Below are 24,752 nucleotides of genomic sequence, written 5' to 3' on the forward strand. Positions count from 1 at the left end.
GAGCAACTCTGGACATATGGTACCATAGGCAACAAAGACTTTCTCCGAGCCTATGTTCAGGTATAGATGGCACGGGACAGGTTCCTTATTATTTATTTTGAACAATAACGCAAATACAATGTAACATGTTAGAAAAGTTCAATAGAATTAACTAGAAACAAAGTACTTGAAAAACACAAATTATCATACCGTAATGTCGGCAAATGGATCTAAACCCCCGGAACGACAACTACTATGAACATTTGCGTCTATCCTCATATGGCTTGGTATTTGGACACCAAGTTCTTTAGCAAATGTGATAAATTTCTCCATGACCATGGCATCCATCTTGGAGTTCATCTCTTGTATTGTCTCATCTTTGACCCTTTTGGTCACTCTTGCTTCCATTTCCTCCATCTCCGCATCTCCATACCGTCGAAAGCTACGCCGCTCTCCGGTCCCCCACACAGCTTTGATGCCTACTCCACCACCAAATGTTAGTGGTCTCCCTTCTTTAGTCTTACCAAGTGCACGAGATAAGACATCATCTCGTGCACTTTTGGGAACAAATTCCCCTTCATCTTGTTTCCTTTTCCATTCATCCTACATGAAATCAAATGGTTTTGAGAAAAGTTCAACACTTGGTTTCATATTTAAGAACATATATGAAATTAGAGGAATCACAACATTACGCAAAATTGTTAAATGAACTTACAATATTTTCTTTGACCTTTTGTGTGCCCTCATCCGGCAAGTAAGGATTTCCTTTCTCATCTGGTTTCGATCTTGCAAGAAGCCATAAACATGTCCTACTCGGCAAACTTGAAGAAATTGTAGACGCAGAGGAACCTTCAGATGACGAAGAAACTGAGGGAATGTACCCTTTTCTCTGCCATTCACTTGTCATTTCAGCATATGATTTCTGTCCCATATGATGAGGATATATGTTGAAAGATTGACTTTGTCTTGCTTTCTCACTTATTTCCTAATTTTAGGGGGGTAAAAGAAATTATTACAACAAAATAAAACTTAGATTATAACAAGACTTTAAATAAGAATAATTTTTATACCTCAGCTTCTTCGGAGGTACGTATCTTCACAAATTCCTTCCATATATCCTTAGTTATATAACTATACAAATCATATGGCATCTTTTCATCTTTTGGCCTTTTCCTTGTACCCCGAATCCAACCAGTCGCCAATCTTGATTTGAATTCCCTCCAACGCTTATCACAACTCTTTAAGACAACTTCTTTCTTAGTTTCATCTGTGATATGAAATTCTCTCTAAATGAAAGAAAAAGAAAAGGAACAAGAAAGTCTTTTAGCACATGAAAAAGACACGTAGATATGTACAACTGAATTTCCAAAATAAAACCGGTTACCTTGACGTCTTCCCACAAAGTGTCTTTTATTCCTTGTGAAACATCTTCCCAGGTTCTGATCAATATTGAAACCTTTGCGCGACTTATCTCGCCAATGTGATTCTTGTAATCCGTTGCCCATTTCCCTGTGGGTCGGTCCAAGTGATCCCATTCAATTTTTCTTGGAACCCCGGGCATGGATTTTATTCCTTTTGTAGGGCCTCTTGGCTTCTTTTTTTGCTTTTGGGGCACTTGATTTGGTGATTTGTTAGAAGGACCTGAATTTGCGTGTTGATCTTCATCCATGCCTGACGCTACTGCATTGGAAAATCATTAAAATTACATACCTTCAAAAGCAGGATTTTAAAATAAAAATAAAGTTCTGATCAGTTCTGTGCACTGATCTGCACAGCTCAGATCAGAACTGTGCAGATCAGTGCACAGAACTGGTCAGAACTGATCAGTTCTGTGCACTGATCTGCACAGCTCAGATCAGAACTGTGCAGATCAGTGCACAGAACTGATCAGAGCTGACCAGTTCTGTGCACTGATCTGCACAGCTCAGATCAGAACTGTGCAGATCAGTGCACAGAACTGATCAGAGCTGACCAGTTCTGTGCACTGATCTGCACAGCTCAGATCAGAACTGTGCAGATCAGTGCACAGAACTGATCAGAGCTGATCAGTTCTGTGCACTGATCTGCACAGCTCAGATCAGAACTGTGCAGATCAGTGCACAGAACTGGTCAGTTCTGATCAGTTCTGTGCACTGATCTGCACAGTTCTGATCTGAGCTGTGCAGATCAGTGCACAGAACTGATCAGAGCTGACCAGTTCTGTGCACTGATCTGCACAGCTCAGATCAGAACTATGCAGATCAGTGCACAGAACTGATCAGTTCTGACCAGTTCTGTGCACTGATCTGCACAGTTCTGATCTGAGCTGTGCAGATCAGTGCATAGAACTGGTCAGTTCTGATCAGTTCTGTACAAATGCTGGGGAATGAATTTGAATATGCAAAATTTTGGTCCACAAACCCACCCAAAAACAGACTGTTCTTTAAAGATTAAGCAACAAAGAAAGCACAACCAAGCTCCTGAAATGACGTTTTCGAACCCAACTTTGAACCAAAGAACCTAAGGAATGTTTTCAAACTTATTACATGTCTCATATGCATAGTTATAACTTTCTAAGCCTCGTAATAATCTATTATTCCACATTTAAGGGTAATTGGGTCGTTATAGTACATATTTAGGCAAAAATGACATTTTCGAACCCAACTTTGAACCAAAGAACCTAAGGAATGTTTTCAAACTTATTACATGTCTCATATGCATAGTTATAACTTTCTAAGCCTCGTACTAATCTATTATTCCACATTTAAGGGTAATTGGGTCGTTATAGTACATATTTAGGCAAAAATGACATTTTCGAACCCAACTTTGAACCAAAGAACCTAAGGAATGTTTTCAAACTTATTACATGTCTCATATGCATAGTTATAACTTTCTAAGCCTCGTAATAATCTATTATTCCACATTTAAGGGTAATTGGGTCGTTATAGTACATATTTAGGCAAAAATGACGTTTTCGAACCCAACTTTGAACCAAAGAACCTAAGGAATGTTTTCAAACTTATTACATGTCTCATATGCATAGTTATAACTTTCTAAGCCTCGTAATAATCTATTATTCCACATTTAAGGGTAATTGGGTCGTTATAGTACATATTTAGGCAAAAATGACATTTTCGAACCCAACTTTGAACCAAAGAACCTAAGGAATGTTTTCAAACTTATTACATGTCTCATATGCATAGTTATAACTTTCTAAGCCTCGTACTAATCTATTATTCCACATTTAAGGGTAATTGGGTCGTTATAGTACATATTTAGGCAAAAATGACATTTTCGAACCCAACTTTTAACCAAAGAACCTAAGGAATGTTTTCAAACTTATTACATGTCTCATATGCATAGTTATAACTTTCTAAGCCTCGTAATAATCTATTATTCCACATTTAAGGGTAATTGGGTCGTTATAGTACATATTTAGGCAAAAATGACGTTTTCGAACCCAACTTTGAACCAAAGAACCTAAGGAATGTTTTCAAACTTATTACATGTCTCATATGCATAGTTATAACTTTCTAAGCCTCGTAATAATCTATTATTCCACATTTAAGGGTAATTGGGTCGTTATAGTACATATTTAGGCAAAAATGACATTTTCGAACCCAACTTTGAACCAAAGAACCTAAGGAATGTTTTCAAACTTATTACATGTCTCATATGCATAGTTATAACTTTCTAAGCCTCGTACTAATCTATTATTCCACATTTAAGGGTAATTGGGTCGTTATAGTACATATTTAGGCAAAAATGACATTTTCGAACCCAACTTTGAACCAAAGAACCTAAGGAATGTTTTCAAACTTATTACATGTCTCATATGCATAGTTATAACTTTCTAAGCCTCGTAATAATCTATTATTCCACATTTAAGGGTAATTGGGTCGTTATAGTACATATTTAGGCAAAAATGACATTTTCGAACCCAACTTTGAACCAAAGAACCTAAGGAATGTTTTCAAACTTATTACATGTCTCATATGCATAGTTATAACTTTCTAAGCCTCGTAATAATCTATTATTCCACATTTAAGGGTAATTGGGTCGTTATAGTACATATTTAGGCAAAAATGACATTTTCGAACCCAACTTTTAACTAATCTACAAATTAACTTGGTGAAAAAATAGTTGCCAAAATAGTACCTATCTCACTATTTCTCTTTTTCAACATAAAATCCTTCATCATGATCTCGGCGTGTATAACTCATGTCAACATCGTCAATCATTTGAGGGATATGCCAGGAGGAAGGTGGAATCTCATTAAACTGCTCATCATACTCTTCTTCATCATCTACATCCTCAACGCCAAGTATTCTTCTTTTGCCTTCCAGAACAACTGACCAACTACGATCGGCAGGGTCAACCATGTAAAAGATTTGTTTTGCCTGTGATGCTAATATGAAAGGATCTGCAAGATGCCCAACTCGACTAAAGTTTACAAGTGTCAGGTACCCATGTTCATCCTTTTTGACACCGCGACTAATATCAACCCACTTGCACCGGAATAGAGGAATCTTAAAATACTTATATTCCAACTCTAATATTTCTTCAATGACTCCATAGTAAGAGTTCGTCTTATCTACAAGTGTTCTATCTTTTACACTAGCATACTCTGAAGACAAACATATTGCCGTAACACCACTATTTTGCATCGTCGTTTTGTCATCTTGTCGCTTCGTGTAAAAAGAATAGCCATTGATGTCGTACCCCTCATAAGATATGACTTGACATTTAGGACCATATGCCAACCATCTCACCATGTCAGATACCTCATTAGGCGTGTCGGAAAATTGATCCATCACTCGACGCTTGAACCATGTGAGGAATGAACGATTATGCTCTTTTATCAGTTGAGGACCATTTTTTGAAGGATATTGCTCTCTAAGAAAGTTCATGTGCTCAGCCACGTATGGATGGACTTCACTAAGACTTTGCACCACAAACAGCTCAACCTTACACATCATTTCAGAACTGATTGATATCCTTTTCTTGCCAATTGTACCTTGACCCCCAAGTCTCCCATCATGTCTAGACTTTGGTACTCCGACTTCTTTCAAACGTGCCATATATTGAGAAACCCATGCAGCAACTTCCTCCGCGACGGTTCGTTGGACAATACTAGCTTCAGGTTTGGCCGGATTCATCACTCTATTTTTCAAGGTACCCATTTCCCGTTCAAAGGGATACATGTACCTCATACAAACTGGCCCACAAAGCTTAATTTCACGAACAAGATGAATAATCAAATGAGGCATCATGTCAAAGAATGATGGCGGAAAATACTTTTCAAACCGACACATGGTCTCAAGTACATCAGCCTGCAAATCATCCAGTATTGTTGGATTGATCACCTTGCTACAAATTGTGTTGAAAAAGAAACACAATCTTGTAATGGTATACCTCACTTGTGGCGGCAATATCCCTCGAATTGCAACCGGCAGCAATTGTTGCATCAACACGTGACAATCATGAGATTTCATTCCAACTAATTTCAAGTCAGACATGGACACAAGTCTACGAAAATTTGAAGAGTAACCGGCAGGGACCTTTAAGCCATGCAAAGACTCACAAAAGCTAACTTTCTCCTTTTTAGACAAGGTGAAACAAGCTGGGGGAAGGTACCAGCGTTTTCCCCTTTCTTGAGGTGCCAACTCGGAGCGACCCATAGCAGCCATATCTTGTCTAACTTTAGGCCCATCCTTCGTTTTCCCTTGCATATTCAACAATGTCCCAACAATGGCATCACAAACATTTTTCTCAATATGCATTACATCCAAACAATGCCTAACTTCCAAATCTCTCCAATATGGGAGATCCCAAAAGATAGACCTCTTCTTGTAACCACCACTTGGCTGACCTTTATAAGGCTTACCAAACTCTGTCTCAATGTCTTTAACCCGTTCATAAACCTCACACGCACATAAGGGGGCAGGAGCTTCTCTCATCTCCAATTCTCCATTAAAAGCTTCCTTCTCTTTTCGAAATGGATGATCTTCAGGAAGATACATCCGGTAATCCATGTACACATCTTTCCCACAAAATTTTAGGCGCCTCGAGACCAAATCATCATGACAAACTGGACATGCCTTCTTTCCCTTTACAGAATACCCTGACAAATTTCCATAAGCCGGGAAATCATTTATCGTACAAAAAATCATGGCACGTAAAGTGAAATTGGTTTTGGTGTATGCATCAAACATCAACACCCCTTCATCCCACAACAATTTCAAATCTTCAATGAGTGGCTCTAGATACACATCTATGTCATTTCCGGGTTGTTTAGGCCCAGAGATTAAGAGCGACAACATGATGTATCTACGCTTCATGCATAACCAAGGAGGCAAATTGTATATGGTGAGAAGAACCGGCCAAGTGCTATATTGGGTACTAAGTGTCCCAAATGGGTTCATTCCATCCGTGCAAAGACCAAGCCTGAGATTCCGAACTTCTTCCCTAAAGACCTTGTACTTTCGATCAATGTTCCTCCATTGTGGAGAATCAGCAGGATGCCTCATTAACCCATCTTTCTTCCTCCCCTCGGCATGCCACCTCAAGAGTTTTGCAGTTTTCTCTTCTGAGAAAAGGCGCTTAAATCTTGGTATAATTGGAAGATACCAAAGCACCTTAGCCGGAGAAGGTTTCTTCTTAGTTGATGTTGCATCATTCTCCACGATCTTGTAACGGGACAATCCGCATCTTGGACACTCATGCAGATTTGCATACTGCTTTCGATACAACACGCAATCATTTGGACACGCGTGTATCTTCTCATAATCCATACCCAAAGGACACATAAGCTTCTGGGCCTCATAGTTAGACCTTGGAAGTTTGTTTCCTTCAGGAAGATTACCAGACGTGGCCTCCAAAAACTGTGAAAAACTCTTGTTGGTCCAACCGTTTTCCACCTTTAAGTTGAAATATTCGATGACGGCACCAAGTACAGTTTGTGTAGAACCAGGATATAATGGTGTTGCGGAAGCTTTGATTATACTATCATACATATGGGGACGCTCAACGAAATGATGGTCTTCCACATCATGCATCATATCATCTATCCTATCTTTCTCCTCTTCTTCCTCACTTTCAACACCAATATCATCCTCAATTTCATTATCATCACCATTATCACAATGATTATGCTGACTCGAGCTCGGCATACTAGAACTTGCCCCATGATCTATGCTCTCACCATGCCATGTCCACGTCGTGTAGTTACCCTTAAAACCGCGACGAACTATGTGATCAACAATATCATCAATATCCCGATACCCCCTTGAATTATTGCAATCACAACAAGGACACAGAATTAAACTTGATTCATGTTCTGATTGATGTTTCAAGGCAACCTTAATGAACTCTTGAATCCCTTGTAAGAACCTTGTAGAAAATCGTTTACTACCATACATCCAACTCCGATCCATTTTCAACCACTAAAGATAAAACAATATGACCAAATTTTGTCAAAGGTTAGAATATAAACTAGGCTATTCATATCATTATAAATCCATGGCTTCCAACAAAACCTACCATAACTAATAACAAGTTCCCATAGTACAATTCATTTCACATCACAAATTCACAAACCCGAATTTTGTAGCAAACCCAAAACATCATTTCATAACCTACACAAACCATCTCATAAACCTAAACAAACCCAAAAATTCATTTCATAACCTTAATTCAACAAAACCTAATTGTAATAAACAAATAATTTCAACAAAACCAACTATTACAATTCACCAAAAACTACAATTAAAATTCAACAAAACCTAAATCTTAAATGTGCACAATTAAAATTCAATTAAATAATATCCACAATTAAAATTCAATCTTAAAATTCAACTAAAATGTACCATTAAAATTCAAACATAATATCCACAATTATAATTAAAATGCACAATTAAAATTCAATTAAATAATATCCACAAAATAAAATTTAAATGTACCTAATTAATCGATGGAGCAATTGAAGAGAGGAGGGCCAGCGGCGTGGCAGCCGACGGCGTTAGCAAGCAGCGGCGACAGTGACCTGTGAAGAGGCCGGGGGTTGAACGACGATCAGGGGGCGGCGACGAGCAGGAAGTTGGAGGACAATGAGCTGTGCGAAGAGGAGGTTGACGCGGCAGGAAGACGAACAGCAGGTCGAGGAAGACGGAGGTTGACGGCGGAGGACGAGGTTGACGGCGGAGGACGAGGAAGGCCGAGGAAGTTGGAGGAAGGAATTGAAGCAGTGAGGGGTGAAGCTTTTGCAATTGGGTTTCAATTTAGGTCGCGCGCTGTGGAATATCGCATTTTAGAAAAAATACAAAACATCATTTGCGTCGCAGAATTACTAAACTGCGACGCAAATGACTCTAGGATGCCCCCCAGAGTCATTTGCGTCGCAGATTAGTAAATCTGCGACGCACTTGATTGAGTTAATTGCGTCGCAGTTTTACTAATCTGCGACGCAAATGACTCTGGGGGGCATCCTAGAGTCATTTGCGTCGCAGTTTAACAAAGCTGCGACGCAAATGACTAAATTTTATGCTAAAAATTGTCATTTGCGTCACATGTTTAGAATGGCGTGGCAAATGCGGGGATGCAAATAAGCCTTTTTCCACTGCCCCCCAGTTGCAGCATACGATGTACGCTGCAACAGGGGTCTAAAAGCCCGCTGCAATAAGGGTTTTTTCTACTAGTGCTATTATATCCTCAATTCATCTAAAATCTTAATATTTCAATAATTACATGCGTTTAAAAATATTAATATCATATTACATGCAAGGACCGATGACCACCATCGCCTATTCCCTCCACCAAAGTTTTAGATCTAAAGTTTTGATGTTTGATTCAACCATTGTCAAGTCCATCAAGCCCTTTATCATATTGTCTCCGTTTATGTTAGAAAATCTCTACTTTGATTTTAATATGTGACACATCACCCGACACATCAAACCTATTACACAAATAATTTATCGTAAATTGCAACCTTTATCACGTTACATAGAGATTAAAGATGGAGAAAACTTTATAATTTCTCTCTTAGAAAAATTAGAACTTTAGTTAACAAATAAGAAGAGGTAATAGTAGACTACATTTGTACAAATTAATTACTCGGTTTTGAATACATGGATGAATTTTTTTTTTATATATAAAAATTTATGTTCTCCAAAACTAACGGTAGTGAGTAGGGGTGTGCACATGTCTAAAATCGGACCGGACCGGAATCGGTTGGACCGGTGGACCGGAATTTTATGAATTCACGGACCAATGACCGGACCGGAAAGAATCCGATCCGGATCGGACCCGGACCGGAAAATTCAGTTCCGGTCCGGTTTTGGACCGGTTTGGACTTGTTTTTTATAATTTTTGCGATTTACAATCTTAAACTCAATTTTACAATTTTATCTTTTTACAACCTATATTTCTCTTTAAGTATCTCATACATCACATCACGAGCTTAATATAAAGGTGATAAAGGCCAATGACATATAAAAAATATCCAAGGTAATAAAGGCCAGTGACAGTAGTTGGATTCTAATTATTCATTCAATTAAAAGAAAAAAGACATCTAAGAAGATTTGAACCCATAACCTACCATTAATATGTGAAAGAATTTCCATTTAAATTACATAACTTTTATGTTAATTATATCAACTACACTTTTAATACAATGCATTTTGAAACCACAAAATAAAGACTAAAATGAATCTAAATAACGGTAAAATCAATGCACATTAATTAATAAAAAGTTGGTAGGAAGTGCCCCTTGTTCGATCCCCCACAACAACAATTGGGAGGGGACTGAAACATATCCACCCAGAACTCTCCCTGAATATAAACCTAAGGATAAACCGGGTGCTAACACCAAAAATATCAATAAAAAAAAATGTTTATCACAAAACTATTATATCCTCAATTCATCTAAAATCTTAATATTTCAATAATTACATGCATTTAAAAATATTAATATCATATTACATGCAAGGACCGATGACCACCATCGCCTATTCCCTCCACCAAAGTTTTAGATCTAAAGTTTTGATGTTTGATTCAACAATTGTCAAGTCCATCAAGCCCTTTATCATATTGTCTCCGTTTATGTTAGAAAATCTCTACTTTGATTTTAATATGTGACACATCACCCGACACATCAAACCTATTACACAAATAATTTATCGTAAATTGCAACCTTTATCACGTTACATAGAGATTAAAGATGGAGAAAACTCTATAATTTCTCTCTTAGAAAAATTAGAACTTTAGTTAACAAATAAGAAGAGGTAATAGTAGACTACATTTGTACAAATTAATTACTCGGTTTTGAATACACGGATGAATTTTTTTTTTTTATATATAAAAATTTATGTTCTCCAAAACTAACGGTAGTGAGTAGGGGTGTGCACATGTCTAAAATCGGACCGGACCGGAATCGGTTGGACCGGTGGACCGAAATTTTATGAATTCACAGACCAATGACCGGACCGGAAAGAATCCGGTCCGGACCGGACCCGAACCGGAAAATTCAGTTCCGTTCCGGTTTTGGACCGGTTTGGACTTGTTTTTTATAATTTTTGCGATTTACAATCTTAACTCAATTTTACAATTTTATCTTTTTACAACCTATATTTCTCTTTAAGTATCTCATACATCACATCATGAGCTTAATATAAAGGTGATAAAGGCCAATGACATATAAAAAATATCCAAGGTCTTCTTTTGTGTTGGGGAGATTAATATACGTGGGCTACAAGTTGGGCTCTTCGATCTAAAATTTTTATATATTCCGGGTCACCGTCCGGACCGGAAAATTCCGGGTTTTGACCGGACCGGACCGGAAAACCGAAATCGTATATTTTTAAGGACCTAGGACCGGATCGGAATCTATTGTTCCGGTCCGGTCCGGTCCAATTCCGATCCGGTTCCGGTCCAATTTCCGGTCCGAACCAGACCGTGCACACCCCTAGTAGTGAGTATTTTTTAGTGGTTAAGTAGCAGATATTTGACAAAGTACCGGATAGCTGCCCACTAATGGCCAATAACAATTGGTTGTCAAAGTAACGGTAGATAATTTTGCAAATCTAGCGGCTTAAATTACAAAAGACTATAAAGATTATTAATTCAATTAAAAAAATGAGTTACAAAACTACAAACAACAAAGATCAAATTGTAAAAGCAACTCGATCATTTTTAAAAATATCACCCCCCAAACACCAAATCCTCTCAACTGATAAGAACCTTACGTGAAGTGTAGAATCCTTTTTGTCGATTGTTTCGTGCATTGAGTAATTTACCTTTGTTCATAAAAGGTACCTCATTTACCTCACGCATTTCTCCCTCCGTTTAACCATCTCTACAACTGTTAAAAATCAACCTGGTCTAAAATTCGACCCGTAACCTATCTCAAAATTTTGGGTTTTGAACAAGATTTTGTGACTCGTAATTCGATTTTATCCAAATCCAAGCAACCCGAAAAATAATAGGTCAAAATCCGATCGAACACGTTTTTAACTCGACCGATTGAAAATCGTTGTGTTTATAGTAGTAAATAAGATTTTGAGGGAATAATGTGCTACTATTGTTTGATGTAATATGATTTGATTTGAACTACATGCCATTTTATGGTTGAATTTACCAAATATAAACTTGTATATAAAATTTTGCTAATTTGTGCGCATATTTTTTAATTTATTACCCAAAATTAATGAAAATAGAATAAGTTCTAAAAATATCTCAACCCATTGGGTCGACGAACCTAAAAGTTACGGGTCTTGAACAAAAATTTGTAAACCCGAACCCGAAGCGACCGACCCAGATTAACCCAAACCCGAAAGTAATTTTTAATAACCCGACCCGACCGACCTGTTTGACAGGTCTAATGGTAATGGAAATTTATGAAGAAAAAGAGATAATTTTTAGTTAAGTAGCATTACCATGGGAATCAATGTTGATTTTCCTTACAAGTTTACATACACCAATGTATTCTCATTGACATATTTATGACCGGGTACCAAACGAGTCGTAAGTGCATATATTAAATCTCCTAATGGCGGTATCATAGGGGTACGACAACTCTTAGGAAAGGATAATTAGATGGATTGAACTCTGGCAAAGTAATTTTAGACGGTGAATACTCTACGTCGAAAACTTCTAGAAAATTTATGCTTTAGGGAGACGTTTGACATGCTAAAATTGTATCACCTAATAAAAAATAAACATAAATTTACTAAATGAGTAGCAAGGAAAGTCAAGATTAATGCACAGGGAAACATTGTTCTTACTGCTACTACTACTACTACTACTACTACTAATTAACAGGTCTAGACTATAGATAATAGGTAAAAATGAGTGTTTGAATTATTGAACTACGACGGAAATTAAATCAAGAAATATCAATAATAAAAAGGTAAAACGGTTCACCACGAATTCAGACTAAAATTGGACGCTGGAAAATAATAAACAATCAATAATCAAGACTAGGGAAAACACATATCTTTCAGTTAGGTTATGAACAATCCAATTGACATGCGGAAAAATCATAATTGCCAAAATCCAAATTAATTGCACATAATCAATTAGCACAATTCAGTTTACATACTTTGTGATGTGTGCCTTCCCTTGCTTCTCCCGAACAGAATAAGAACAAGTTAGAACGTCAAACGTCGTCCATCCGTAGAAAGTCCGGAACACGTTTGCATCCGCCTTAGGTCGTACCAACTAGGATATAAACTAAGGTTTATGGATTCGGAATTTCACTTTATGTGATAGGAAAAGTATGTTGTATTGATGTATTTAATTCATGACCATAGGCCATGTATTTATAGGAAAATAGGAAAAACCCTAGGAGCCAAAACCCTAGAAATAATTAGGTAGTTTTGGGAAAATTCCCAAAACCCCAAAACCCTAAGGCTGGTCGGCCACCTTGGTGCACAAGCAAAGCCTTGCGGCCTTGTTGTGCGCGCTGGCCCAACAACGCTAGCCAACTCAAGGTGCGAGCGCGTTGGGCGCTAGGCCTGGCGTGAAGTGCAGCGCGTCGGGACTCGCGGCCTGGCGTGCTTCGCTGTGCGCTGGGCCTTGCTGTTTAGAGGGTTGCGATGCACTTGTGGCTGGCTCGTCGAGCGATGGGCTGGTATTGCGCTGGCCTGTTGCTCGTCGAGCTTCCACTTTATTTTTCCGATTCCGGAATTATTTCGGACTCGAACAATATTTTTGTTTCCGATAATATTTCCGACTCCGACAACAGTTCGATTTTGAAAATATTTTCGATTCCGATAATATTTCGGTTTCCGGCAATATTTTCGATTCCGGCAATATTTCAATTTTTGATAATATTTCCGATATGAACCATATTTCCGTTTCCGACAATATTTTGGACTTCGATAATATTAATATTTCCGTTATGAACCATATTTTCGTTTCCGGTAATATCTTCATTTCCAGCAAACATTTTTTCTTTGTCTTTCGATGGTTTGTTTCTCCCACATCCATCATTTCCCAATATCCATAATTAGAGTATTTACTGAATATAATATTCACCTAAATACTTGATCCTTTCACGTACTATTTGTGTAACCCTACGGAATCAGTTAAGAGTAAGTTGTGGGATTAATAATATTAAATCCACTTGAACTGAAGCGCCCTCTATATAGGTGGCATTCAGATCACTTGATCTCACTAAGTAATTAACTTATTTAATTAATATTGAATATCATTTATTGGACTTAGCATTAAATGCATTAAATGCAAACTTGGACCAAGGGCATTATTTTCTTCAGTCTCCCACTTGTCCTTAGGGACAAGTGTGCATTTCCTAATTCCTTAATTTGTTGCTTGATGCCTGCTCATGAAAATAAGCTAAGACTGGCCATCCTTATTACGTTCAGAGGTATTCCTCGGTGTTAGAGTTCAACTGATCAAATAAATATATAATCATAGCCTATGATTCATTTGAGCACAACTATGCATTTTACAGTTTCTAGCTCTCCGAGTGGCCTCGTACAACTTTTGGCATCTCTTCCTAATTTGTGTTGGAGTATTACACATATACGTTGCACACAAGGAAAAGTGAAGCACAGACTTTAATTCAAGGAGGGCGATTGCTGCAATAAATTATAGTAGACTCCTACTGTGCAATTGAGGACAAAAGAAAAATCAGAAGTGGTATATTGAGATTTTAATCATTTTCTATCAGATAGGAAGGGCAGTTGCACAAAATGTACTTCTAAGTAATTAGCCGATAGATTCTATATCTACCTATATGATGAAGAAATCATGTAACGAAGGGGATTCGTATTTGTACAAGGAAAATTTGGTAATATTAATCCAACCTTTGGCCGGTTTTCTTTTATTAATCCCACCTACGACATATTTTTTAATAATCCCACCTTTACTATCCAACGACTTTTATTGGGCTTAAGTGACCGATAACTGGTGAAAAAATCATCGAGATGGTGATGAATTGATGATGATGACTGAATACATCTAGAGAGAGTACTTCCACGTAGGGATATATTACCGCCGACAATAGATTTATGACGTGTTGGGCCCAATAAAAGACGTTGGGTGGTAAAGGTGGGATTATTAAAAAATATGTCGTAGATGGGCTTAATAAAAGAAAATCGGCAAAAGGTTGGATTAATATTACCAAATTTTCCTTTGTACAAATGGTACTTCAAACTTGGAACGAGCATGAAGAAATTAACGATACTTATTTATCTTTCGAGGTTTGGCACCCGAGTGGAAGGCAGGGATGATGCGCAAACTATACAAACAATAGATGAACGAATAAAATAAACCACTATTTCTTTATCTGTTGACCAATTTTGGTAAAAAAAAATGCTTCAAGCTTCTTAGCGCACCTAAACTTTTTGTATGCCATCAGAAACAAAGGCACACAGGCGCCTGAGGTAGATTTAATAGACGGGCTGATTTCGGTGGTAATTGGAGTCGCTGCATAATGATTCTACCAAGTTTGATTATCAAAACATAAAGTTTTATGATCGGTCCTAACTAATCTAGATTTAGCTAAACATATATACTTTTTTCCATGTGTTATAAACAAAACATGCAATATGCGATTTGGTTTGATACTTCTTACCTACGTACTTTATCAATGTGTTTTTAAGTAGTAATTTTATCACTCTGAAAAGCGCGAGTATATATCAATCATCACATAATTCATTTATATGGATATGTTATACATTTTTATATCTAATTTGTCCCTAAATATTATGATTTTTTTTTTATTTGAATGATTGATCTAGTACTTTTTAAAGTCAAGCAAATCAATCACATACGAAGTTGACCATTTGATTTTTAAAGCTATTTAACTTAGTTAGAATTAATATAATTAAGATCAGGTAAAAAGATAAGCATTGTATTTATCTTTTTCATTATTAGCGTATTGGTGCTTAGATACAAGTATGGGACCAAACCTTTATTAATCATCATGTTCTTATTTTTTATTATCATTAAAAAAGTTTAACATTATAAAATATTAGAGATATAACAAAAAAAATACTTTCATGGTACTAATACTATCTTATTAGTAGTGGCACCGCCTTGAATACGTACACCCCATTCCTTAGCTCACTGAGGCCAATCGCCATCCTCATGCGGTCCTGTACAACACATAATTGATCAGTAAAATGTCACAGTACAATGTGGAGGGTTCGGTAAGGTGGGTTGTTGGACATAGTTCTCATAATCACCTCTCATACTGAGATAACTTCTTTATAGAGAAACTGTCATTAACCAAGAAGTTGTTCCAGCCACCAATATAATCTCTGCACGCAAAGATTTTTTTCACAAGCCAAGAAGCAGAATGAGGAATTGGCATTGTGAGAAAATCCTTTTTCTGGTCCCCACTGAGCCGAGGGGTGCTTGCGGTGAGGGTTTCCTTGTGTCGATAGTATGCAAACCATAAAGTGAAGAAGAGATACAAACATGGGATTTGCGATCCCAGGTAAAATCGGGTCAGGATCATGGATCATATTTCTATCTATATTGTATCATATAAAGTAGAATTTAAGCTTTGAACCCAAGATATTAACACCAAACTGTGCATCGCACGGGCTCAAAACTAGTTAAATAAATAATTAATAAAAAAAAAACAATAAGGAAGACAATGTATGATGTACCCCCCATGCCATTTTACGCATTTAAACCCAACTTCACTCAACTACAGAAGTTCAAAAGAAAAGGCCCAAGAATTACGAGTAGTACTAAAACTACAGAAGTCCAAAAGAAAAGGCCCAGGTCGATACGCCACCTAAAAACGTTGTTGATCGTACTTACTGCTGAAACTAAAAGGAAGCAGCCATAACATAAACCCTAACAATTTAATTGGTACTCTCTCTCTCTCTTCCTCATCTGCCGTTTTTACTCCAATTTTGTAGAATTAAATCTCAGCCTTGTTTAATTATCTTTGTGTTATTGTTATCAGGTTCACAAATTTTGCTCCTTTTGAACTTTAATCATGAGGTATGCTTAGCTTCCGCATTTTAGATTTCTGTTGTTTTCAATTATTCATTTGTTGGGTGTATGAATTTATCGATTTCTTTCACTTTTTTGTTTGAATTTGGGTATTGGGGTTTCAATTTTTGTTTATTTTTGTCAATATCAGTTAAACGATTACAAGTCGAAAATTTTGAAGTGGGTATTGTTTGTTAGCGTCAAAACTTAATGTGGAGGTCGTTTAGATATTTGGGAAATTCAGAAAGCTTTGTTATGCGAATTTAATTGTGAATTAAGGCCTGGATTTGTAATGTGCTATTTTTTTTTGGTAAGTAGTGCTATATTCAAAACCGAAACAAATACAACCAGCAAAGAACAAACACTACGCAGGCAACAAAGCCTGTACAACCAAGAATCCATTTACAATATATGGACCCAAACGAATTTCTACCCCTAACACTGATTCTCTCCCTTATCAAACAATGTATTCTGTTCTTCACATCAATTTTGATATCCTTTACAAGTATGTCTAATATGTCTAACTAGTGATTCCACAAGGCATCATTCCTACTTCCTAGCATGCCATATATGATAAATTGTAGCTTGGATTGCAGTGAGCACGACGCCCCTTCTAAACTGATTCCCACTCTCCTTCCTTCTGCATACCCAACGACATCAGAACTTCATGCATACATTCCCTGTTATAGTAGTATTCAAACAGAACATGCTTGTGGGTTTTTGAAGTAGAACCACGAATGAGGCAAATGTCATCCTGACATACTCCATTTTTGTACAACCTATCCTTTGTGGGAATGTTTAGGTAAAGTCATTCACTGCCACACTAGATGAGCCTGGATTTTCGGTGTGCTAAGACTGCAGTTATGCTTTTTTATTAGCTTTGTATCTGAATTTAATTGTGAGTGGGTTTTACACTATAACCTTAATTTCAATAGAATCTGGTTGTAGAAAACCCGGAATATAGATTGATTTTCAGTAAAATCTATGTCATGGTAAAATCTAAATATCGAATGGTCGAAGTTGGCAAGGTTAATCAAATGTGGCATTGTGGCTTATTGTTTTCGAACAGACACTCTAAAGTCTAAACTGTTCCTGTACTGTAGTTTATGCCCTGGCAGTGTTCATTGATTGCCACATTCCTCTGGTTAGTTCTTAATGATATGTAAAGATGTTGAATTTCATTCTTTCATCATTGCAGTAAGCTTCAAAGTGAAGCTGTGAGAGAAGCTATATCTGGGATTGCAAATGATTGCAAGGAAAAGAATCGCAAGTTTACAGAGACTATTGAACTCCAGATTGGGCTGAAGAATTATGACCCACAAAAGGACAAGCGTTTCAGTGGCTCTGTTAAATTGCCACACATCCCTCGTCCCAAGATGAAAGTTTGCATGCTTGGAGATGCACAACACGTTGAAGAGGTATATAATCTGTGCTTTTAGATTTGTCCTTGGATACTCAAGTAAATTACAGTAGAAGAAAAGACGGAGTGAGGACATTGCTCTGAAGTTACTTTATGTCTTTGAGATTATGTGATTTTGAGTTCTTGATCCTTTAAACTCCATAAGCTGCTGGTTATCAAGATAATTCACTGCCTTTGATGACTTCACTGTAGTTGTATCATGTTAAAGCTTTCATGCCTAGGTTTTGACTGTTGTAATCTCTTTCCACCAAGAAAGGGGGAAAGAAACCCTAAATTCTAGAGACCAGGAGGATATTCTCTCTCTAATGCGAGTTTGTTGGATGGCAGGCTGAGAGAATAGGTTTGCAATGGATGGACGTAGAAGCGTTGAAGAAACTCAACAAGAACAAGAAGCTGGTTAAAAAGCTTGCAAAGAAGTACCATGCTTTCCTTGCATCTGAGGCAGTCATTAAACAGATTCCGCGTTTGCTCGGTCCTGGTCTTAACAAGGCTGGTAAGTGTACAACTACTTCTCTTTACATTATGGTGAACCTGATACTGATACATGCTTTGAAGATCCGCGTTTGCTCAGATTTACTAATTGTTATCCGGTATGTTACTTATAGGCAAGTTCCCTACTCTTGTCACCCACCAAGAACCCTTGGAGAACAAAGTGAACGAGATTAAGGCAACTGTGAAGTTCCAGCTTAAGAAAGTTCTCTGCATGGGAGTTGCTGTTGGTAACCTTAGTATGGAAGAGAAGCAGATATTCCAAAATGTGCAAATGAGCGTCAACTTTCTCGTCTCATTGCTGAAGAAGAATTGGCAAAATGTGAGAACTGTTTTTTTTAAAAATATTTTTAATTTCCAAATTTTACAATGGCATTATAGACTTGTAGAAGGTCAAAAATGTGTCATTGTTTGCACTCTATATCAAGTAGTACTTAATAGTGTTGTTTATGTTTTGGCAGGTCCGGTGCTTATACCTGAAGAGTACCATGGGCAAGCCATACCGCATCTTCTAAATCAGTCTATGTCACTGTTTTTGATTTACCGGCTTAGGAGAGTTTGCTTATTGCCTGTTCCTTCATTAAAACCTTCGCCTTATTTCCTATTGACTCAGTTACGTTCCAAAACTGTATCAGCTTAGTTACAAAAAAAAAACTTTGTTTTGTTCTATGGTCCTAATTTCAATATATCAAGGCTGTTAAAAGAAAAATTAATTTTGTTCAATGTTATTTCAATTTATCCAGTGCTTAGTTGCGTCAAGATTTTTCCACGATTTCCTCAGGAGGCATTTATTTGTGTTGTCTGGTATCAAGTGGATCGACTCATTAACCAGTTTCCAAAAGAGAAACTCATCAACTAGTCCTAGCAAGAGGATGTATTTTTAATTTTTTTTGGAAAAAAAAACATGTTAAATTGAGTGAATTTGGGCACGCGGGCTTGGGCCATCTTGTGCAAGGCACGACTGTGCTTTCATGTTTGTGGCACGTGGGTTTGACACGAAACAATGTGCTTGATGTGGACTGGATTTGTTTAGGTTCATGGCATAGGCTGGGCATGAATCACGGCCCGCTACAAGTCTACAACCCTCGGCCATCTTCTACCTGCTCAAATATGATTTACGCGTAGCTGAATGGATTTGGGCATAATTTTTACCTGATTTGACTGCAGTGTTTTATAATCTGTAATTCAGCCTGTTTTATACCCCGTATTCAGCCAAAAATCAGAGTAAAAATCATACTCCCTCCGTCCCTTAATACTCGCACCGTTTCGACTAGACACGTTTGTCAATGCAAAACTTTGACCACCAATATCTTTAACTACATATTATAAAAACTTATAAAATATTAATATTTTGAAAATATATATTCAGATGAATGCAACAATATATTATATACTAACATTTGTTTTCATATAATAGAAATAAAATTGGGTCAAAGTGAATTATGTGAATAGTGTAAAAAGTCAAAATGATGCGAGTATTAAGGGACAGAGGGAGTAGTTGAAAAATACAATCAAATTATTCATCTTCTAATACACCTAGAAAAAAAAAATCACCATCTTCTAATAAAAATTAAAACACTATACACCCTTCGCAAACATTTCATAATAATTTTCGATTTCCATCACTGTTTTCTCATCTAAACCGCTGAGAGTAAATGAAACATGAACCAGTTGAAATATTGAAATGGTAAAGCCCGTCAACAGTTCAAAATCACTAGACTCCACCATGCATCAAAGTAACAAAATAAAAACAAAAATAATCGAATCCGCCAACAAAATTGTTATCCCACTTTTTGGACTGACGACATAACTGCTTTGACGTTTGATCATGTCGTGCCGACCAGGTACTGTCGTGTCACAGGTTGCGTCGTGTCGGGTGAACAGGTCGGACGTAGCATCAGGCGACGAAGCATGGGCGACGAGAAGGAAGTAGGTCAAGATCAAAGCCCAAGGCCCAAGACATGAAGCGCCGTCAGATTAAACAGAATGGGTCAAGGAAGTCTCCAAAGATCTCGGGAGCTGTTGAAGACAAGCGGAGAACGTAAGGGCAACGACCCTCAACCGATTCCTACTTTCCGGGGATCCTCTCAACTAATCATACCGTTGGACTCTACCTATATAAGCGAGGAGCAGTGGACCTCAAAGGGCACGTTAACTCAAGCACTCAAGCAACATAACAACATCATACTCTCTAGCCATTAAAACAATCATTGTATTCATTTTATTTCTTTCGCAAAGTACTTTGATATTACTTAGTTATTTCTTAGGATTACTTAGTGGATTGATAGCCTCATAGCTATCCGCGATTTTTTACCCTATTCCTGGGTTTTCCGCGTCAACATCTCCTTGTGTCGTCTCTCCTTTATCGCTTTCTGCATTTATTTACTTAGTTAGTGTCGACCCAAGCCAAGTGTCGACCCAAGCCAAGTGTCGCCCTTAGACGAAATTTGGCATAAACAGTTTGGCGCCGTCTGTGGGGACATTAACTAGGTTTCACACAAAATATCCTCTCACAAAACACCTCTCTCAAAATGACTTCCGGAGACATGACACTCGCAGAGATGAAAGCGGCCTACGACAAGGCCCAAGCAGAGCTGGCTCGGGAGAAAGCTGAAACCGCCCGCATCCTGGCCCAAAACGAGCAGCTCGCATCCGAAAACCTGTCCTCCAAAGCATCTGTTGAAAACCTCCAGTAGGAACTAGAGTCCACAAAGAGAAACAAGTACCAGTCGCGTTTGTGCACTCAAACATTCAGCATTCCGGCACGAAAGGATATAATTCGTGCGTACTGGCCTTTGGGTTTGATATGCTAATTCGGGTATTTTTTTTTCACGACTAGATTAGACTCGATTCCGTCAAAATACCTTCGGCACAATTTTGCATATGCATTTTACGAGGGGTATTTCCAGCCAGACTTACATAATGCTAAAAGCAGATGCGCATTTTATTCTCAAATCAGTTGCATGAATGTTCGACTTTAACTTTAAACTTCTAAATTACTCACTTAAATGCGAGGAATAAGCAGGATGCGCGCTGTAATATAATAGCGCTTGAAATTTGTAGCGCATGAGGACCAACGTTTTTAATATCTGGCGTCTCGCAGTATTGGCTTAATTATTTCCTCACGGTAAGGCGCTACGGTTTTCTGGCGCTCATTAAGAGCGTGCTGGAAACTTATAACGCTGCCTTGGGTAGCGCTGCTTTTTTTCTGGCGCTTTTACCCTGGTTGCGGAATTTGCAATTTTGATTTCTCGATTCGTAGCTTTATTTGTTTATTTCGACGTTTTGAAGCATTTTTTGTTGGATTTTGACAACGTTGTTGACCTTAAACTAGATGTCTGATTGGTTAGCTTCACATAGCACGTAAAATTTCTACACGAAACTAACAACGAGCATTAATTCAGATATAATGCACATTTAGTTTTATGCTAGTCTCTAAGGTGTGATAGGGTGGGTGTCATTGTACCAATCCTATCGCCAATTCCCCAACAGGCCCTTGTCAGAGTAGCCAGGTTCATGAACGAATTTCATCAAGGCCTATCTGATACGTGCTTGAGTGGCATATATCGCGAATGGACCTAGGAGATAAACATTTTGATTTGGGTGGATGTGCTACATTGCAAACGTGCCGAGTGGACAACATCCGAAGCGTGTGCACCCGCCGGGCTGATAGGTGTCCATATTCCCAACTTCCGAGATGAAACATGCCAAGGAAGCCAAGATTGGTATGCGGTTCTGTCGCAATCATTCGTCACATTTATTAATTCAGGTCGTCCCAACTTAATAAGGAAATAATTGTGGTGTAGCGTTCGATTTCTTCTATATGACTTCCTCACCGACGCACTACTTGCACAAATTAATTCAATATTGTCCCCAGTGGAGTCGCCACTGTGAGGGGGTCAAAAATAGGATGGGCGTACCTTTCCAAAGAAAGTGGCTCGAATGACTTTCACCTTGGGATGTGGAAATCATATTAAGTAAACAGGGACTAACTGTGGGCGTTAGCCTCTTTTTAATGGTCTTTAGGAGTCGCCATTCAGTTTTACAACTACACTGAAGAAAACTGACAAAACCTGGTTATCGTGATATGCCTGTAGTGCGAACATATTTGACTCACAACGGCACAGGTTCCCTTGTGATCCCTGTTATGGAGATCGCTCAACGTACATCTAGCGGAGTAGAGATTGAGAGTTCGGGGGACATTTACCAATACGGGGAGTGCCCAACACTAGACCACGCGACGGTCCTTACTAGTTCAATGTGACGACAAAAGGGACATGCGTTAGACTACTTTACTAATCTGATTTGATTTAATGCACAAATATTAACTAAACGACGTCAAAATAGTGATTTAGATTGATTAAAGATGCTTAAAATAGTCAGATTTGTCCAAGAATTATCTTTTTAGGCATGATTAATAAAAAAGATTATGTGAACAGATTTATATGGTGATGAAAGCGATAAAAAGGTATATTTCAGGTTACAGCATAGCGTAGGCTATACTGCGGTTCTAAGTAACACTAACCACTTGACTTTGCTAGCTTTCCTTTTCTGTTTCGATCTTTATGGCAACTGACTGACTATGGGGTGAGATTCTTCCAGAGTTTCATGTGTTTAGGCTAAAGATTGGGTCAGAACTTCGGCAGTATTTGGACTGGACTGAGTGGTTGTGCAAGCAGAGTCTACTTAACAGTGTATTAATACGGATGACAGTCGCAAACATGGGATAGAGAGAAGCTTCGGTCAATACCCAAGCTTAGGGTATTATGTCGGGGATTGTGTGTTCTTTTTCGGGTTTCGGAGGGTCTATTTATAGTGTAACAGGTTGGAATAAGATAAATATTCGAAAATATAGAAGTTTACTGAAAAGCAACCAGCAGCACCAGAATATTATAGCGCTCTGATCAGGAGCGCTATTATTTTCTGGCGCTAGCCAGAAAGCTCAGATGTGATTCATGCTGAGTCATTATAGCTGTTTAAAACTTTATTTTTGCCATGATTGGGTGAGAACCAAATTGTACCGTCAGAATTTTCTGGCGCTGGCTTTGGTGCGCTGGAATACTTGTGGCGTAAGTGTGCCTAGCGCTAGAAATATCTAGCGCTGGTGTTTTACTTCCACTTTTCCAGTATTTATCCGATTTTATCCGAATCTTATATCTCACTCACGGTTTTATTTCTTTAAAGGATATCGGTTGGAATGCAACTCTTATCTTTTCTTCAAGGATTAATTGTAATGCAACTGTAATCCCCCGTAAATTTATAAATTTTATTAATATATTTTAACGTATATTATTCATATTTAAATAGAATTTATGAATTTTAGTAATAAATATATAATTAACGTATATTTATTTATTTCATTTTTAATATTTTCAACGGTTTACGAAATTGAAAATGATTTTAGAATTTTAAGTTAAAACGAATTCGAATTACGAAATTTCCGTTCGATTGAAATTAGGAAGCAATCTTAACCATTTTGGATTCAACAACCCAAATCCTACTCCTAGCGCAATTGGATAAAGCCCAAACCATTAAAACCCAAAAAGGAACCCAAACCCTTACCCAAAACTGATTTACGTGAAAAAGAAAAAACAAGAAACCTCAAAAACCCTCATTCTCTCATTCAGCAACCACGTGAACCCATCCCTCCCCTGCTTCACGTTGCTGCAGCTGTCCACGCCGCCTCCACCGCCGGCGTTTCCTCCGTCGTAGTCCCTCTCCGTCGCCGCCGGTAACTCTCTCCCCCTCCTCTTCTCTTTCGTTTTTCTCTCTCTCTCCCGTTTTATTGCTCTCCTCCTTAAGCCTTGTGTTCTTGTTACTTGAACAACACCTCTGCCGCCGACGTCGACCAGTCCCCCCCCCCACTGTGTCGCCGCCGCCGAAAGGACCAACCACCGCCCTCCTTCATCTCTCGCTCGTGGAACTCTTCCACTCGTTGCTTCTTTGTTTCTTGCTCAGCCACGTGCAACCACCACCGCAACCACGTGCAACCACCAACACCAGTCGCGTAGCCCAACCCCCGGCCACCAGTGCTTCTGCCGCCGTACCTCCGCCGGCCAGCCACTCTCTCTCCTTGTTTTGGTTAATCCTTTACCCTTTAATTTAATTAATGTAATATTAATGTTTTAATAATTTAATTAGGGTTTTCATATTTAAATTATTAACTTTTGATGATGTATTTAGAAATTTCAAATTATATGTTGTTGAAATTAATGTAATCATTTTCAGATTTGTTAATTGCGTTTAAGTTAGAGTTTTTATGAAGTTTTATTAATTTAATTCATGTTTCTTGAATATAAATTATAAGTTTTTATGATTAAGTTAGATTTTCAGATTTTCAGATTTTCAGATTATATATTATGCTTAATTAATAATTTAATTTTCATATTACATAATCGAATTGAAATAAGAGTTT

General features: G+C 37.9%; 2 protein-coding genes across 2 annotated transcripts; one reads left to right on the forward strand and one right to left on the reverse strand.

Annotated features, from left to right (window-relative positions):
* Window positions 1–652: 652 nt before the first annotated feature.
* On the reverse strand, window positions 653–8,294 carry LOC130461029 (uncharacterized). Its single transcript, XM_056828905.1, has 4 exons — window positions 7,920–8,294; window positions 1,364–1,659; window positions 1,050–1,265; window positions 653–964 (listed from the first exon to the last, which is right to left on the reverse strand). Exons 2-4 carry the CDS (start codon window positions 1,646–1,648, stop codon window positions 668–670), a joined length of 798 nt encoding a protein of 265 aa, XP_056684883.1. The 5' UTR covers window positions 1,649–1,659; window positions 7,920–8,294; the 3' UTR covers window positions 653–667.
* A 7,890-nt stretch (window positions 8,295–16,184) lies between these two features.
* LOC110797192 (60S ribosomal protein L10a) lies at window positions 16,185–19,079 on the forward strand. The gene is made up of 6 exons (XM_022002288.2): window positions 16,185–16,302; window positions 16,400–16,437; window positions 17,627–17,846; window positions 18,176–18,341; window positions 18,454–18,659; window positions 18,799–19,079. Exons 2-6 carry the CDS (start codon window positions 16,433–16,435, stop codon window positions 18,850–18,852), a joined length of 651 nt encoding a protein of 216 aa, XP_021857980.1. The 5' UTR covers window positions 16,185–16,302; window positions 16,400–16,432; the 3' UTR covers window positions 18,853–19,079.
* The last annotated feature ends 5,673 nt before the right edge of the window (window positions 19,080–24,752 follow it).

This window comes from Spinacia oleracea, chromosome 5 (assembly GCF_020520425.1).
Source record: "Spinacia oleracea cultivar Varoflay chromosome 5, BTI_SOV_V1, whole genome shotgun sequence".
Classification (NCBI taxonomy): Eukaryota; Viridiplantae; Streptophyta; class Magnoliopsida; order Caryophyllales; family Amaranthaceae; genus Spinacia; species Spinacia oleracea.

Excerpts from the sequence above, each read along its gene's own strand:
- LOC130461029 (XM_056828905.1), bottom strand. The coding sequence starts at position 1,648 with ATGGATGAAGATCAACACGCAAATTCAGGTCCTTCTAACAAATCACCA. Across the intron at positions 1,266-1,363 it reads CTTTGTGGGAAGACGTCAAG|AGAGAATTTCATATCACAGA; the intron begins GTAACCGGTTTT and ends TCTTTCATTTAG. Across the intron at positions 965-1,049 it reads GTACCTCCGAAGAAGCTGAG|GAAATAAGTGAGAAAGCAAG; the intron begins GTATAAAAATTA and ends CCCTAAAATTAG.
- LOC110797192 (XM_022002288.2), top strand. Across the intron at positions 18,342-18,453 it reads TCCTGGTCTTAACAAGGCTG|GCAAGTTCCCTACTCTTGTC; the intron begins GTAAGTGTACAA and ends TGTTACTTATAG. Across the intron at positions 18,660-18,798 it reads TGAAGAAGAATTGGCAAAAT|GTCCGGTGCTTATACCTGAA; the intron begins GTGAGAACTGTT and ends ATGTTTTGGCAG.